Source organism: Giraffa tippelskirchi, chromosome X, assembly GCF_054371585.1.
Source record: "Giraffa tippelskirchi isolate mGirTip1 chromosome X, T2T-mGirTip1v1.2.pri, whole genome shotgun sequence".
Taxonomy (NCBI): domain Eukaryota; kingdom Metazoa; phylum Chordata; class Mammalia; order Artiodactyla; family Giraffidae; genus Giraffa; species Giraffa tippelskirchi.
The window spans coordinates 135730429-135748503 of NC_137289.1; the positions used below are offsets into that span (position 1 = coordinate 135730429).

Consider the following 18075-nt stretch of genomic DNA (forward strand, 5'->3'; position numbering starts at 1 on the left):
ACTTAAAGAGAATGGACTTGTGGACACGGGAGTGAGAGGGTGGGACAAACTGGAAGAGTAGCACTGACATAAATAACTACCATGTGTAAAATAGTTAGCTAGTGGGAAGCTGCGGTATAACACAGGGAGCTCAGTTTGGTGCTCTGTGATGACCTAGAAGGGTGGGAGGGAGACTCAAGCGGGAGTGGATATTATATGTATATTTACAGCTGACTCACAGTGTTGCACAGCAGAAACTAACAAACACTGTAAAGCAGTTATACTCCAATAACTTTTTTTAAATTAAAAAGAGAAAATAATTTTTCCAGGACTATGTATATTTCCCTAATGTATTTAGGGAGAATATCTATCTATGTTTATTATCTACAATGTACCCAGTGCTATTAACGCAGCCTTCAATCCTATCTTGTGTATTCCTACAATGAGAAAGCTGAAACTGGGAGCCACACAAATTGTTCCTAGTCAAACGGCTTGAGGATGGTAGAGCCAGGATTTCAACCTGGGCACGCTGGTCCCAGAGCCCACTCTTTTAACTCTGTACTAAACGTATTTCTTTCTGTAGGTAAAAGCACCAAGGGATGAGTTGCTGACGAAGTCACAACTGGTCACGAGGCTCAGAAGAATAAGAAGTCACAATGAGAGGATAGGGACAGGCTGGGATGAGAAACAAAGAGCAGGGCAGGGACCACACCCTCAGGAGTCTTACTTGGATAGGAATGTGCCAAAGCTTGCCATCCTTCAGTTGGTCCACAGTGTCTACCTGGAGGGTGAGGGTTGGCAGATGCTAGGGACTGCTGGACTGCTGTCCTAGTGGACTGCACAGGAATGAAAGTGTGTTCCAACCTCCCTCAGCACCCATTAACTTGGTCCTATGACCTGTCTGTTTACTGATCTTTGGGCGTTGAGCAGCATCTTTGGGGTCACCAGTCTATAGTTATGCAGCCCCTGAGGACAAGTTTTGTTCACTGCCTAATGGGCAATAGGCCTAGTCAGCATTTCGTGTCAAGCACTACTTGGGTAAGATGTGTCTGATCCTCACGATACCATCAACAGCTGATGCTCCTGGGACCACAGATATACCCATCCAGTCTTCTCTTGAAGTGGGAATGCTGGGGCCTCAGGACCTCCCTAGACGTACACAGATGTTGCTGACTTGCTGTTAGTTCAACGTGGGCATGGTAGATGTGGTTAGTACCCACCCCATCCCTTGGCCCCATTTACCATCCTTGTGCCTACTTTCTTCTGGCAGAGGTGTCTTTTTTGAATTTTGAGTTTTAAGCCAGCCTTTTCACTCTTCTCTTTCACCTTCATCAAGAGGCTCTTTAGTTCCTCTTCGTTTTCTGCCATAAGGGTGGTGTCACCTGCATTTCTGAGGTTATTGATATTTCTCCTGGTAGTCTTGATTCCGCTTGTGCTTCATCCAGCCCGGCATTTTGCATGATGTACTCTGTATATAAGTTAAATAAGCAGGGTAACAATATACAGCCTTGACGTACTCCTTTCCCACTTTCTGACTTGAGTATTCAATCAAGTGTTGTTTGGGAAAATGCATTGATTATTGAATCATCTCATGCCACAGAGATCACTGTTAATATTGTCATCTTCTCTGGAGTAGGGAAGGGCAAACAAGCCCACAATTTGTTTTAGAGTCATATGATGTAGGGCAGAGCTACTAATTTTTCTCGTCTAAGCCTCCAACCTTTTGGAGCCAGTGGACTTCCTCTTTTTTGGGGGGGAAATGTTGACATCGTGTTCAGAACAAGTTGCTACCAAGAATAGTGAATTTGGGATGTACGATTCCCAAAATCAAGAATAGAGGATTATCATCAATTCTCTATCACGGTGTTCTCACACTTTCTTGTGCATCAGAATCACTGGGAAGGCTTGCTGTGAAGCAGATTACTGGGCCCATTTCTAGGGTTTCTGATGTATTAGGTTTGAGGCAGGGCCAAGAATTTACACTTCTTAATAGGTTGCCAGGTGATGCTGCAGGAGGACCACTGAAAACCACTGCTATTACATTTACTGGCTGCTTGGCCTCTAGGTATTATGAATTTTCAGAAGGTTTTAAGTTAAGGGAGGAAGACGGAAGAGAAACTCAGATCTATTTTGTATACTCAGGCTAGGAATTGTCATAGATACATAACCTAATTTTATTTTGACAGTGCTATGAAAGTAGAAGCAGTATCTTAAAAATAATAAAATGAGGGAGTTCCCTGGTGGTCCAGTGTATAGATTCGATGCTTTCACTGCCATAGCCCTGAGTTCAATCCCTGGTTGAGGAAATAAAAAGACATTCACAGAATTTAAGTCACTTGTTTAAAATCTAATGGGGCAGATCTGGAATTGGAGCACAGATCTGTCTGACCCCAAAGCCCATTCCTTTTCTACCCACCACATTGCTTCTTTAGCTGTCAGTTGGCCCAGAATGCCCAAATCACTCATGATTAAAACACACACACACACACACACGCTCTACCGCTTGAAATTCTTTCACTTAAACGGCACAAAGATAAAATACATTTCACGTCCACAAAAAATGGTCTTGCTAACCTGAGTGACATTAATATGGGATTTTTTCCTCTACTGAATGTCTGTTATTTTTTGTAATCATGTTTTCACAATTAGCTAAGTTAATGTGTCAATTTCTAATAATAGGCTTTCCATAGAATTTTCCAGAAATCACGTGTTGGAAGGAAGCATATTGGGATTGAAAAGAGTCAGTAGTGATAGATGATAAAGAATTAACCTGCCAAGGGACTTCCCTGGCAGGTCAGTGGCTAAGACTCTATGCTCCCAAAGCAGGGGGCAGAGGTTCCCTGGTCAGGGAACTAGATCCCACATGCTGCAACTAAGACCTGTGCAGCCAAAAAAATAAAAATACATACTAAAAATTTCTTACACAGAAGAGTTAACCTGACAAAACTATATCCTAAATATCAAACAGCACATTTTAGAATGTTGTGGTTTTGAGAAAAAGTTCCCAATGTTATTATTATACAAATCCTTTTATTTTTTCCCCTCAAAAGTGCATTACAATGGATGGACCTTGAAAACATTATGCTAAGTCAAAGAAGTCAATCACCAGGAGACCATGTATTACATGATTCCATTTACATGAAATATCCAGAATCTATAGAGACAGAAAATAGAGCAGTGGTTGCTTAGGGCTTGGGGGACAGGTGGTACAGGGAAGTGAGAGTTAAAGAGCATGGGGTTTCTTTTTGAGGTTATGAAAATGTTCTAAAATGAGATTCTGGAGATGTTTGCACAACTCTGGAAATATGCTAAGAACCATTGAATTGTACACTCTGATCAAGTTAATTGTGTATTATATGGATAATATCTCAACAAAGCTGTTACCATTGCAGATTACATTTGCAAAAAAAAGTGTAAGTGCCCATTATACATGGACGATTTTAGTTGTGGAATTTTTTCAACAAATACAATTATTTTAGAGGTGAGAACTACAGAATTTACATTTAGCTAGGTAGGGCCCATTCAGGGAATGTGGAATGCCATGGTTGACTAGCACTGCTACTTTGATGTGGGAAGTGAGATGGGTGTTTGGAGAACTTTAGTTCTAGGCTCTGTCACAGGAGGTGCAGATGTATGAAAGGGATGGTTGACAGCAGGTCACAGTCCTGACACGGGGTGAGGGGCTCAGAGAAAGGGCAGGGTCCCAACAGGCACACTGGAGTGCGTAGCTGGGCCTTTAGCAGAAGCCTGGCCATACAAAGTGGGGTGTGGAGGAGCTGCTGGAGCACCTGGGGCCATGTGTTCTAGGAGGAGGAGGAGGAGTAGTGTGTCCGACTAGATGCCAGGAGCCATGTGGGGCTGGTCTTGGTAAAGGACTAGGGATGTAGGACAGAGAGTTGGATGGCATGGTCTAACCTTCTCAGTTGTGGGCCACCCATGGTGAGCCACTTGATTCCTAGGGATGTTCATGGCTGTATCAGGGGGTGTCTGCAACTGCAGCTGTGTGAAGGGAAGAAAGGGAAGCAGAAAGAAAGAAGCAACTGTCTTAAGTCAAGTCCCTCTTAACAACCCTTTATTCCTCCCCCTGACAGTGCCATTCCCTATATCTGTTCAACTCAACATTACTCATGCCAAAGACTATAACAGGGGATGGACAAAAAAAGATCAAGAAATAGTTCCCGGCCTCAAGAAGTTCATAGTCTAAAAGGGGAGGACAACTTATAAGCTGATCATTTTCAACAGACCAATCACATCCTACTTAATATTGCCAAGAAATTAAAATATTGATACTTTCCATAAATGCTACTCAAAGGACAAGAATGTTCTTGGATGGATTGAGAGTTTTAATACATTTTCTAAACAAGACCTTGTAGACACATCTAATAGGAAAATTTTCTCACTCAACACAGTTCATCATATCCTCAATGGCAAAATATGTTAAGGTGGCATGTCGGGCTGGCAATGAACACGTACTTGTGTAAAACTAGATTTTTGATGTCAAGAGTTTAAAATCTTCCACAGCATCTCTATTCTCAAGTAAGTGTGACATTTTGGATTCAAACTGAATGCATGCTGACGGACAGAGCTGATGGGATGTGTGGTTCAATTTGGGGGTTAGAAATATGCTGTTTTAAAAACTGTGCTTAAACTTCATCACTCTGAAATTTGGTTTAAATCAACTGACTGTGCACTGCGCTACTTTATTTTTATCATACACTAGGTCACATAATATAGGTCCAGACTCTGTAACTCAATATCCAAGTCACCCAGACAAACCGTACTCCCTCTGGGGCTCATCAGCCACATTTTTAAAAAGAAAAACAAGAAATTGGGGGAGGAAAGGGAAAGGGTTTGGCTAAATGATGTCAAATATCCCTTCTAGCAAAATTCTATCAGGTTGAGTAAAGCCCATTTAACTTCACCATACAGATCTGTGCATAGTGAACCAAGCTGGTATTTTATTTTTGAGCTAAGAATTTTAGTACTGAAGAAAAGAAAAGAAAAACCCAAACCAACCAGCATCCTCTCCTCCCCCAACCCATCTGTAGCACTACATTAGGAATTCAAATTGCAGTATTTTTAGCCTCTGGAGTTTAAGCAAGCCCTTAACCTGAGCCCCTGCCTGCATTTTATAATTTGTCTAATTTAAGTCATACAACAGTTCCATCTTTGACAACAAAGCAAAATCATTTTACTTATTTTTATGTACTTCAAGAATTACTTCTAAGTGGAGACCTTGTAATACCAATGGCATACCAGGCAGAAAATGATAGAATTTTATCCTTCCTTGGCTTTTTTTTTTTTTAAATGAAATACAACCTCAACTGTAAGAAATGCAAGTCACTTCAAACGCATTCAAAAGGATTGCTTAAAACAGATTACCAGAGAGGTTGTATTAGAAAACAGAAAAATCAATTCTAGATGAAAGCAAAACACAGAGAACCTTCCAAATTCGCAAGAAAGAGCAGTTATATTAATCGTTTAGTTCTTTAAGAGCAGGGTGCTGGAGATGGAGAAAGGCTTTCCTAATGTTTCAAGATTAGGGTGGTTTTAGCCATCATTTCTGTGCTGGGTGCACCTTATAAAAATAACTTCCTGAGGAGGGGCGCTTTGAAACTGCAGCCTCTGCCAGCTTTGCAACCTTACTGCCCATTATCACATCCCAGCACTGAGGACGGGGCGGGCCGTAATTAGATTAGAGCCTGGAAAGCCTGGAGCTTCCCCGGCGGCTCAGATGGTCAAAAATCTGCCCGCAATGAGGGAGACCTGGGTTCGATCCCTGAGTCAGGAAGATCCCCTGGAGAAAGGAATGGCAACCCACTCCAGTATTCTTGCCTGGAGAATTCCATGGACAGAGGAACCCGGCGGACTACAGTCCATGAGGTCGCAAAGAGTGGGACACGACTGAGCGACTAATACAATGGAAAGTCGGGGAGAGAAACTGCAGAGACTTATTTTCTTAAACGAAGTGGTCATTCAAAAGCAGAAAACCCAAGTCATCTATAGTTTCCTCATCCACTTTGCCGAGGGATGGGCGAGGCAGGGTTTAGGAACAGGAAGGGAGAACTCAGCCGGGGTCAGGGAGAGAGGTGGGCGCAAACTCCTGAAAGCGGAGTGTGAGACAAGCCAGGGAGACCTCGGGAAGGGCGCAGAGTAGGCCCAGCATCACGCAAGGGTGAGTCCAGGTGAGGAGCGTGCTCCGGAGCGCCGCTGGCTGGGAGCCTGGATTCGCCCGGGCAAGATTCCGGCCAGCGGCTCCTCTGCGCGTAGCGGGCTCCTGGGTGTCAGCGCGCAAAATCGCCGCTTAATCCCAGCTCCCGAAGGATTAATTAGGGCCTCCTTAAAGCAGAAAGCTGCGAGCCAGGGGCTTTTTTCCCAGCCACAGGAGCCCCGGGAGGGGGGTCGTCACTCCTCCAGCCCAGCCGGGCGCCCCTCCCCAGACACCACCAAGCACAGCGTCCCAGCGCCTCGCACCTCTCCGCTGAGCGCTCTCCGCACCCGCAGCCGGGTTACCGGGACCCCCTGGTGACCGGCAGCTTGACGGGTCACGAGAGTCGTGTCCCAGGCCGGGCCGCTTCCTCGCGCGCCCTCGGTTCTCAGCCAGCAGCCGGGGAGTGGGGCGGGGCGCGCCAGGGAGGCCGAGGCCGCGCGCTATTCCTGTCACTGTGAGCTACTGGCATGTTATGTGTGGCGCCCAATCACGCCTCCGACCCGTCGCGCTGACCCGCGCCCCTCCTTCCTAATCCCCCAGGCTTTGATTTGATCCTCCGCGCGGAACAAGTTCACCCCCCCCGCCCCTTAGCTAGTTGTCCCCGGCCCTCGCCGGTGCCCGCAGAACCCTCCTTGTCCACCCCCGGGAGGTCAGAGCCCTCGCCCCGCACTTCCCGGACAGCCCTCGTCCGGCCCCATCTGTGCATCTGGGCCGTCGGAGATCCAGCACCCCTCGGGAGTCAGTCCATCCGCAGCTCCGCCCTTCCAGGTGATGGTGCGCAGCCACTGCGGCCCCAGGCGCGCAGGTGTGGGCTCCCCAAACAGGGCCGGGGAGGGGGTTTGGGGCAACGCGTTGGCAGCCTCGGCAGCCGCCGAAACTGAACCCTGCACTTCCCGGAAAACTCCAAACTCTGCGCTCTCCGCTACTAAGTGCTTCTGGAAATCGTTTCCCTACCAGATTTGCTCTGAGAAGGGTACGGGCAGATCTGCGGACTTGTATGAAGGAGGCCTGGGCTTTAAGCTGAGCAGGCAAAAATGGATCCCTGCTAGGGGCTCTTCGGCTCGCGCGGGGGGCCCGGGGGCTCCGTGTCCCGGGATGCCTCCGGCCGCGCCTGGCTGGCCCCAGCTCCGGCCCGGCCGCTTCCCGCCCTGGGCATCATGAGTTACTTCCTGTCTTACTGCAAAGCTCATGGCGGCTCGCTGCTCACCGGCTACCAGGCGCTGCGCGCCGAGGGCTTCCTGTGCGACGTGACGCTGGAGGCGGAGGGCAGCGAGTTCCCGGCGCACAGGTCGCTCCTCGCGTGTTCCAGCGACTACTTCAGGGCTCTGTTCAAGAGTCATACCCGGGAATCCCGGGCGAGCGTGATCCACCTGCACGTGCCGTCGGCGGCGGGCCTGCAGCGCCTGCTGGACTTCATCTACACCGCCTGGCTGCCGCTCTCCATGGACACAGTGGAGGACACGCTGGAGGCCGCCAGCTACCTGCAGGTCACCGAGGCCCTGGGGCTGTGCGGCTGCTACCTGGAGCGCCAGCTGGCCCCGGAGAACTGCTGCTTCGCCGCTAACGTGGCGGCTCGCTTTGGCCTGGCACACACGCTGGGCGCGGCTGAACGCTGCATCGTGACCCACCTGAGGGAGCTGCTGGCGCGGGGCGCGGGCCCGGCCGGCCTTCTGGAGCTCAACCCCGCGTCGCTGAGGGCCGTGCTGGGTGCCCCTGACGTGGCGCGGGTGCCTGAGGCTCGGCTGCTGGGCCTGGCGCTGGCCTGGCTGCGGCAGGAGCCTGAGGCTGAACGCCTGGCCCACTGCACCGGGCTACTCGAGCGGGTCCGCTTCGGCCTCGTGCCCGCTGACGTGCTGCGGCGCGTGTACTCGGGCTCCGGCCTCACCCTGCCCGCCCGGGTCAAGGGCCTCATCATCCAGGCCCTCAACTACCACACGTCGCCCTCCCGTCAGCCGCTCATGCAGGGCGAGCAGACCAGCGTCCGGAGCCCTCAAACCCGCATCTTGTTGGTCGGGGGGCGCCGGGGGCGGGAGGTGGTGACTGAGGAAGTCGCGGTCCCCCCGCGGGCAGCCCGGGGCAGGGGCGCTGCGCCGGAGCCGGAGGAAGAGGAGGAAGAGGAGGGAGAGGAGGAGGAGGAGGAGGAGGAAGAGGAGCAGGTGGAGGAGGAAGAGGAGCAGGTGGAGGAGGAGTGGGAGCTCACCCAGGACGTGGTGACCTTTGACGTTTACAACCACCGCTGGCGCAGCCTCACGCGGCTACCTGCTCAGCTGCTGGGGCACAGCGTGTGTGTCGCGGGCAACTTCCTGTTCGTCCTGGGCGGGGAGAGCCCGTCGGGCGGTGCCTGCTCGCCCCCAGCGGACGGCCCGCTGGCTGTCGTGGCCCAAGTGCACCGTTACGACCCGCGCTTCCACGTGTGGACAACGGCCCCCCCTATGCGGGAAGCACGGGCCCATTTCTGGTGCGGCGCCGTGGGCGAGGGGCTCCTGGCCGTCGGGGGCCTGGGCGCGGGCGGCCAAGCCCTGGCTTCGGTGGAAATGTATGACCTGCGCCGGGACCGCTGGACGGCGGCCGGGGCGCTGCCGCGGGCTCTGCACGGCCATGCGGGCGCCGTCGGGGACCGCGGCGTCGTGTACATCTCCGGGGGCAAGGCGGGGAGAGGCGACGGCGGCGCGAGCAGCCTCCGGGACGTGTTTTCCCTGGCCCCTGGGGAGAAGGCGTGGAGCAAGAGAGCGCCTATGGGCACGGCCCGCTTCGGGCACCACATGGCCGCCCTGCGCGGCGCGGTGTTCGCCTTTCTGGGGCGCTACGAGCCCTTCTCCGAGATCGAGCGCTACGACCCCGGCACCGACCAGTGGACTCGGCTGCGGCCGCTACCCTACGACCGCTTTTGCTATGGGCTGGCCTTGGTGGAGGAGACGGTGCTGCTACTGGGAGGCCTCAAGTGGCGGGACTCACGCCAGGTGCCCACCCGCAACGTGGTGGGCTATGACCTCGACCTGGACCGCTGGGAGGACATTGGCTGCGCGCTGCCCTGGGCCTGGAGCGGCCTGCAGTGTGCAGTGCTGCAGCTGGCAGAGGGTGGGGACGAGCAGAGGGAGGGAGAGCCGGGAGAGACACCGGATTTTGTGCTGGGCTTAATGGGTTAAGGAAATGGCAGCCCACTCCAGTATTCTTGCCTGGAAAATCCCATGGACAGAGGAGCCTGGTGGGCTACAGTCCACGGGGTCGCAAAGAGTCGGACACGACTGAGCGACTTCACTTTCACTTAATGGGTTAAGCAGCCTCCGGGCTAGGGAGGAGCAAGTCGTGGGCTTTTCCTAGACTTGGCCAAAGAGAAACATTTGCCCTTACTCTGAGAATGGGAGACAGGAGGGATCAAATTTAGAAGGATATATGAATCATCTCCAGTGAGCTGGGGATTTCTAGAAATTCTCATGTTGGGCTAGAGATGGACTTTCGAAAATAAAATATGACCTCGTTTTCCCTCTTGTAGTTAAAAGTGTTTCCCAGGTTCTAAACAGTGATTATTTTTGTGCCAAACAGCCAAAAAACGTACCATAATAAGTTATATACCAGACCAGAATATTGTTAGGTGTAATGACTGTAATAAATGGTTCTAGAAGATGGCATTATCTGAATAAATAGTGAAGGGAAAGTGCCTTAGTTAAAAAACATGCAATCATTGTAGGGAGAACTATGATTTTATGATAGAGAATCATGGTTATAGTTCTGCTCTGATGGTTTAATATAGATACGGAACTGAGAAAAAAAAATCTCCTAGAAAGCACTTTATTTTTATTTTTGGAGAAAATAACCTAGGTTAAGTTTTTCTGTACTTCATCCTTACTTACCCTAGTCTGCTTTTGCTCTGACTTTTGGCAGCTTATTGGTTTTATCTGTGCAGCCCTTAGCCATAATAATCCGGCTTCTCTGATTTAGTGGAACATTTAACGGGGCTTCCCAGGTGGCGCTAGTGGTAAGAAAGCTGCCTCCCAATGCTGGAGACATAAGAGAAGCGGTTCTATCCCTTGGTCCGGAAGATCCCCTGGAGGAGGAAATGGCAACCCACTCCAGTATTCTTGCCTGGAGAATCCTATGGACAGAGGAGCCTGGTGGGCTCCAGTCCATAGAGTCACAGAGTCGGACACGACTTAAGCGACTCAGCAGCAGCAGCAGCAGCTAACAAAACCCCTATTTCTTTCATCCTCTTTAAATGTTCCTTCTGCAGACAGGCTGAAGTAATACTTGTAAAAAAATTTTTTTAAGTTTATTTTTGATGGTACCCCGCCTCCCAGGCCCTCTATCCCACCTTCCCAAAAGAATCACAGAGAAAGGAAAGAGCAGCAGGTGAAATTTTAAAGTTTGTGTCAGGTAAATGGGAAACCAACTTGATTTTGCAGGATTTCAGAGAAGATTCTTGTATATACTGGACATTGCCTCTTCTGGCTTATACCACAGCGGAGTGACAAAGTTAAAACTTGTAACTGGGGGTGGTGGGGTGGCGTGTGATTCGGTCACAAAGAAATGTTATGTGGACTGCATGAATAAAATAGGTGCTTTATAAGGATTCATTAAGAGCTGAATTTATTTGACTTCAGTTTACAGTGCCGCCTCTCTCCTAGATTTGAAACTAATGCAATAAAATGTACAGATATATAGCGTTAAAGGTCTCTTTCATGCTAAGCTAGCCACGAGTCTTTTAAAATTCATTAGTTTACTTTTTACCATTTAAAACAACAGAGCCAACTTCACCAAAGTAAAAGCCTGCTTAGTAGCAACACAGCTAGTCTTTCCATCAACTGCTTGCTGTTGACAGGGGCACAATCTGGCCACTGTATCCACGACACATCCATCAGGTACAGATATTTTTAAGTAAATGTACACATTTGGTCTAGTAAATATCAACAAGTCTAAACACCTGTAACAAGCACACTTCATTTTAGGACAAGAGGTTTCTTTTTTTTTTTGCTTTTTGTTTTTGTTTTGTTTTTTTACATATACAAAATCCCACAAATTTAATGTGCGTCAGTATTCATGCAGTAAATAAATGTTTTTACAAATAGGTTTTTTTAAATGATAAAAATATTACACTGGACCCCAAATTCCATACAAACATTAATACATGATTTCTCATCCACTTTGACTAAATATAGGATTACTGAAAATGTGCTGTAGAAAGGCCACTCTCCTGTACAGTTGTGCAAAGTCTGCAAAACGATAGTGATTCAATGGTGGTTTCAAAAGCAAAGAAAAAGATCCTCGCTGTGGAGTTTTTACTTTCTTCTCTACAGCAAAAATAGTCACTGGCAGATATCTGAACTCTTAGAGATGAAAGTACATTCACTGAGCTGTACAGGCAACAGTATAAAGCTGATTAGAAGTAGATTTCAGGATATAGAATAGTAAAGGAGGGTCTCTTCCTCCTTCTAAAGAAAAAAAAACAAAACCAAAACCCAGCAAATTGTGACTTGTACGTTATGCAGCCAGACACTAAAAAGCAGCACAGTCATTATCATGCTGTGATCACTTTTCAAAAATGAGATGCTTATAAATGGAAATATATGAAGAGGATTTTTTCATAGACTTCATCCACTCTATAGAACAAATCATGAAACTAGGAAAAACCTCTAAAAATTGTTTCTCTCGTATAGTTCAATGTAATATCTCTCTGAATGACCATCATCCTCTTGCTCCTCAGGAGAGAGGTACATTTTTCTTTTTCAACATTGTTTTCTATATTAGAACACACATCAGCCTGTAACCAAACATATTTTACTTCCCTGCCTAAAGTATAATTACATAAGTTTCACTAACGGACTAGGGGGAAAATTGGACACTAACTGGGAAGTTGATTCATTTCCGTTTATACCTTGTAGGTTTTTAGGAGTTGGAGTTTAAAAACATGAGTTTGGGCTGAAATTATATATATATATATGTTAGCTGCCTTTCTGGGTGAGTTAAGTGTGTTTTAAAAAATTCACTCTCAAATTCCTCTGTACACAATCAGCATTTCATCACTACAAAAATAAAGGAAGATTTAAACCAAGAAAATAAAGCAGCTCTATCTTCAATTTTGGTCTCAGTTACAAAAACATCTTACAAAGCTTTGCCCTGATACACCATTGAGTGTCCCCATGGATATGGAATAGTATTTCCATTAACCAGCTTTCACAAGTTAATAGACTATTAAGACGAATATTTGATACCTGAACTTTTCTTATGTTGATGCTCTTCTATTTTGCTTAACTCTTGTATGTATGCACATCTACATTTCACAAAAATAAAACTACAGCATTAAACTTTGTGCAATGTTTAAGAAAATTCTTAGAACATTTTAATAAATATAAAAAAGGTTTAAATTCTTTCCCACCCACAAGGATGTCTGCACCTGAAAAAATGTGATTTAGTTTTGAAGTCTTGTTTATATAAAATTAACTTAAAGGGAGAAAAGATGACCTTAGATAGAAAACCGCCTTTTTGTGTTTTTTTTTTTTCTACTTGAAGACCACCTGTCTTCAGGGTTGTTTGCAAAAGTTAATTTTGAATTATTGAAGACAGTTGATTTTGCACATGGTAAACATAAGCTGAGCACTAACTGCATATAAAATATACAAATGCTCATTAAAGACAGTGGTATTATGACCATATAGGGTTTGTTTCATATAACGGTAACATTAAAGTACAGCTTGTCAATGTGTCCCACACGTTGATATAAAAACTACCTTATATACTTGTTCAAAGTACCAGAAGGTACCAAATGGCCAGAGGGCACAATACACTTACACATGCGTTTCAATGTATGAATGAGTGTGTGTGAGAGAGGAAGTGATTACATCTACTTCAGAAGAAATACTTAATGGGTCATTTGAGGTGGTGTTTTGACAGATATCCAAGAAAAGATCGAGGTACATCTGCTTCCACTGCTGGAATTCTTTCGATGTCAAGTCAGGATTGTCTAGGACTTTATCGATAATGGCTACTTCCCCTTCTCTGGCCTGAAAAACAAAAGGATTCAAGAGTTACAAAAGGGATAGAATTTTCTTCAAATTTAAACTAAAGAGTTAATAGGCAAAAGCCCAGAAGAAACAGCTGTTATACTCAAACTCGGGCTTCCCTGGTAGCTCAGATGGTAAAGCGTCTGCCTGCAATGCGGGAGACCTGGGTTCGATCCCTGGGTCGGGAAGATCCCCTGGAGAAGGAAATGGCAACCCACTCCGGTACTCCTGCCTGGAAAATTCCATGGATGGAGGAGACTGATAGGCTACAGTCCATGGGATTGCATAGTCAGACACGACTGAACAACTTCACTGGTTCACTGGATACTCAAACTCACTATTTAGACTCAAATCCTCAGGTACTTTTTTCTACATGCAGGCACTCCGTATGGTTTATTTTTCCTTCGGGGCCTATCCTGTTTCCCATCTCTGCCTATGGAAACTTTTCCTCATCCTTTAATATCCAGTTCATATGCCTCTCATTTCTTCAAGCCTTCCTTAAACAACTGAAAAAATGTTTTCTTCTTCATTTCTATAAGTCCCCATTATGCTTGATCACTGCTGTTGAGTGGGCTTACCACACTGTGTCTTGAGTTACTTTTGCATTGTCCTATCTCCTCCTGTTAGATGCTCAGTTGGCAGTTTGGACCTGAGCGGGAATGGGTGCTCCATGAAGTAGGAGATGGTAAGGATATCTCTAGACCTTAGTTGGGCACCAGAATTATTCTTATATATATTAAAACTCTTTAAAAATTTCTGGTCTTAGTTATCAAAAGGTCATTAAGTTGTCCCATGGGTTTGCAACAGCATTCACATGAATATGAACTGAGAGCTAATTGACTATCAGAGCTTGGCTGCTGGCTACCAGAAGTTTTTTCAAATCATGCATTTCCTATTCTGTTGATCTCTTTGGTTGTTGTTTAGTCGCTCAGTCGTGTTCAACTCTTTTGCGACCCCATGGACTGTAGCCCACCAGGCTCTTTTTTCCATGGAATTTCCCAGGCAAGAAGACTGGAGTGGTAGCCATTTCCTTTTACAGTGTATCTCCTCGACCCAGGGATCGAACCTGTGTCTCCTGCACTGGAAGACGGATTCTTTACCACTGAACCATCAGAGAAGCCCAGGATCTCTTTGGTACTCTGTCTCAAAATTATGAAACCTCAGCAGAAGACTATGGGTCTGAAATATTTTCCAAAGGAACTCTCTGACCTTCTATTTCTTGAAATGACTGCATCACAAACTCTGTATGACAGTTCTTTTCTGTTTTTGAGTTTTTCAGGGTGCATGGTCTGATTAGGGAGAGTATGTATGGCAGGCCCTCTCCACTGAAACACACAGTGAAGGGGCTGACTTTTCTGGCTCCTTCTTCAACTTCCTGCCTGTTTCCCTTTCCTCACCACCTCCTCCCCAATCTTGGGGTGGCATAAGAAGACTGGAGACAATGTAAGTGCTTATGGAAATGTATAAGAAGAAAGTAACATGTGAGTTGGGAACTGCTAATGTATACAGCATAATTACAAAATTTCCACACGGAATATGAAACAAGTGGCTTCACTCCAAATGTGCTACAAGAGATATTCATAAAATATCTCAAACCCTTTTAGCACCCACCCCTGCATGAATGCTGTGCTCTTTTAATAACTGTATCAATTCTACAACATGGCATATTTATCTTAGGAAAACAAAAGACTGAGGAATAACACTAGCCCTGCATTTTTGGAAAAAAAAAATTAACTACATCCTGTTTTCTCCTAGAACTAAGTCACATAGCATGTAGTCCGTGCGTGCTCTGAGATGTTAATATAAAGTTAAGATTATTTCCTTTTGGCCAAATACACTTATTACATTCGTTCTATTTATCCCCCTCTCATTTTGTATTTTGTCCCCTAGAGTATCTGATAATCCATTTTGAGTTCAGGAATGAATCTCTTAAAACGAATGTCTCCTTCCATTTCATATCTTACCTTTAAAGTGCTTTTGAGAATTCTCAGCCTGTGTAGTTTTTCATTCATCACAGGATCATTACATCTCTTTATAAATGATAGTTTGTATTCCATCTTGGTTGAAATGCGATGTTCTCCCAGAGGCGACAGACTGGCTTGCTCCAATGCCCTGTATAAATCTTGCAAAGAGTCTCCTAACTTTTCTTCCCTACTTTCACCTGCAATGTCCAAAAAAAAAAAAAAAACAGAGAAATATGAATCCAGTGTAATACAGTGATTTGACACTCCAACAATCTACTAAACAAACAAAAAAATATCTGAGAAACGGAATAATGAATGATCGGGAAAACACTATTACATTAAAAAAAAAAGAAAAACAACCGATCAAACCCACAGTTGCTAGTTATATTGGGTAAGACTAGCTACAGGCAGCCAATTGTTTTAGAATAATCAATTAATAGGATGCTTTAACAAAATATTCTTTTAATAAATAGCAAATCATTGTACATATCTTGAGTCCATTGAATTCAAAGAATTACAGTACAAAAGATACACAACACAGAAACAATTCTGAACATAATTTAACATTTTAAAACAGTAATGAGTATCCCTTATCATTATACTGATAAGCATAGATGTGCTAAGTAACAGAGCTCTCCTGGTTTAGCAATACTGAATGAACTGATTTTTACATTTTTCTAAAATTCATAAGATGGAATGGCATTCGCTTGAGTATATATGATTGTAAAAATCTTCCAAAAATATGCTGTAGAGGATTATTAGGTTTCATGTGACTGCCATAGTAATGCCTGCCACACTGTAAATATAGTAAATGATCATAAATTATCATCAATAATAATGCTTTAATTAGAATGACATGTGGGAATGTTTATATGCAAATGTAAGTAAAAATCTGGCATGTATTGAAGGAAGCTATTTAACATTTGAAAGACCAAGGAAGAAAACACTCCAATTAAATATTTTTGAGAAAAAAAAAAAAGGTCTGGTTCAGGAAAGCATCTTGAATCTATTTGAGCAAATCAAACTCCCATATTATTCTTGAACTGTCTGACTACTGATATATTTTTCTCAATGATAAACAAAGATTAACTTGGATTTTGCTTGGATTGGCAGATAGGATTAGGGTTATATCACATTTCCTTTAATAGAGAGCCAAAGAGTCCTATTTGAGGAATGCTAATTACATTGGCCCAAAAAGTAAATATGGAATATCATTCATTCCACCATGGTCCATGTGAATATTTTAGGCTTTCTGACACAGTTAAAAAAAAAAAAAAGACACCCTAATTGGTAATAATGTAAACATTTATATGTGTCAGGCACTAGGGTAAATGCTTAACATTCATGATCTCATTTAATCCTCATAGCAGTACTAGGAGTAGATCTATTAGATTTTCATTTTCTAGCAGGGAAGTACCTTGCTCAAGGTCACATTTACTAAGTGGTGGAGTTGGAATTCCAATTGAGCAGTCTGGCTCCAGAATTCATGACTTTAATAAGAATTCTAGGCTGCCAGTTTTGTCAGGAATCATTTGAACTGTGTATTAAACAGGAGGTGTTAATGAATTTATGAGACACTTAAAATGAAGCATATAAAAAAATTTTTTTAGAGTGTACCTAAAACTTCTCCCAAAGCCCACAAACACAGTACCTTAACTTGAAGCGATCATCTTTAGGATGAAAAAGTGACTTCATTTAAGTTTCATATTCATTTTTTACTTTCTCGCTAAGGTTAGCAACTATTGGTAAGTATGATTATTGAGTTTTCTCATTAGAAAGTCCTTTGTTATCAGCACCTGCTACCACTATTCCTCTACAACAAACTTAAACTTCCTAATCATATATCTAAGTTAGAACTATAATTTAACAGTACAAAAAAAAGAAAACCCTTTAAACAACAGCTTTTTAATTTTCTGTTGCCTCATCCTTCAATGTTTGTATCACCTAGAGGATTCTGAGGGGTTGGGTGGGGGTACAGAGGACAGTAAAAAGAGGAACTAATTGCCTCGTGGGCTAAGAAGGTTGAAATGAGATAAGGAATTTTAAACAGAACGGTTTGGAGCCAGGAAGGCACAAAATCATAAGGTCATTCAGTGTAAAACTAAATGGAGTTGTAAAAACAAGGATACATTTGAACAGCATAATTCCATTTCATAAAATCATAGGCCAGGAAAGAACCCTGAGGAATTATTTAGTAGTTATCATTATTTTTACCTCAAGGCAAGACTGCGTCTTAAGCCAGAAAAATTTCATAAAGCAGAGGGTGGGGGAGAAATCGGAGCCCTAACAGATGTGAATTATAGTATCATGTAGCCTAATGTATTATTCGTTTTTCAGTTCCTAAAGGAAGGTAAAGAAAAAAGGAATTCAAATAATAGTTTTAGGATTTAAGGGAGGCAGAAATATTTCCACAAAGTAAATTTTTAAGATAACCTTCTTCCATATTACCTAACACTGTAAGGAGTATATATTTTGTTGAAAAAACATTCTTACCCAGTTTTCTTTCTCCTCAATTCTTAAAGTTTGTGGAATACTGAGTCACATGCTGGATTATAAAATAAAATTTCAATGTAGTTTTATTTCAAGAATGGTAAAGATTTAATATAAAAAGTGACAAACATGACTTAACACTGAAAGCTTTTTTTTCCTTCTTGCCGTTAAGGGAGGGGGGAGGTGGAAAGCGTTCAACCAAAGTACAACATATAATTCTACAAAGAATCTGGTTTGACAGCTGTAAGGAGAATCAAGCATGGATTTATCTCTGGGCAGCACATATGAACAGGGAATCACAAGGAGACAGAACACAGAAACATTTCCAAGCTATGAATGGAATAGAGATATTAAAGATAAGTCAGGCCTCCTTCCCCCACCCCTACACACCATACACATATGCGACACAAGACACAGTAGTGGGGTGAGGAGGATG

At 44.5% G+C, this 18075-nt stretch overlaps 2 protein-coding genes and 1 long non-coding RNA gene across 6 annotated transcripts in view; 1 reads left to right on the top strand and 2 right to left on the bottom strand.

Moving 5' to 3' along the window:
* Positions 1 to 6588, bottom strand: part of LOC145536538 (uncharacterized) — a 36176-nt gene extending 29588 nt beyond the window's left edge. The window contains exon 1 of the long non-coding RNA XR_014075875.1: positions 6454 to 6588. This is a non-coding gene — a long non-coding RNA (uncharacterized LOC145536538). The remainder of the gene's footprint in view (positions 1 to 6453) is intronic.
* Positions 6589 to 6812: 224 nt separating this feature from the next.
* Positions 6813 to 10856, top strand: KLHL34 (kelch like family member 34). The gene has a single exon (XM_081565970.1). It carries the CDS (start codon positions 7348 to 7350, stop codon positions 9334 to 9336), a length of 1989 nt encoding a protein of 662 aa, XP_081422096.1. The 5' UTR covers positions 6813 to 7347; the 3' UTR covers positions 9337 to 10856.
* Positions 10857 to 12490: 1634 nt separating this feature from the next.
* CNKSR2 (connector enhancer of kinase suppressor of Ras 2) overlaps positions 12491 to 18075 on the bottom strand; it is a 276605-nt gene continuing 271020 nt past the window's right edge. For all 4 annotated transcript variants that reach the window (XM_081565963.1, XM_081565962.1, XM_081565960.1 and 1 more), the window contains 2 exons: positions 15150 to 15346; positions 12491 to 13185 (listed from right to left, as the gene is read on the bottom strand). In XM_081565963.1, the coding sequence (XP_081422089.1) occupies positions 12970 to 13185; positions 15150 to 15346 (413 nt within the window). In that variant the 3' untranslated portion in view covers positions 12491 to 12969. The remainder of the gene's footprint in view (positions 13186 to 15149; positions 15347 to 18075) is intronic.

Excerpts from the sequence above, each read along its gene's own strand:
- KLHL34 (XM_081565970.1), top strand. The coding sequence starts at position 7,348 with ATGAGTTACTTCCTGTCTTACTGCAAAGCTCATGGCGGCTCGCTGCTC.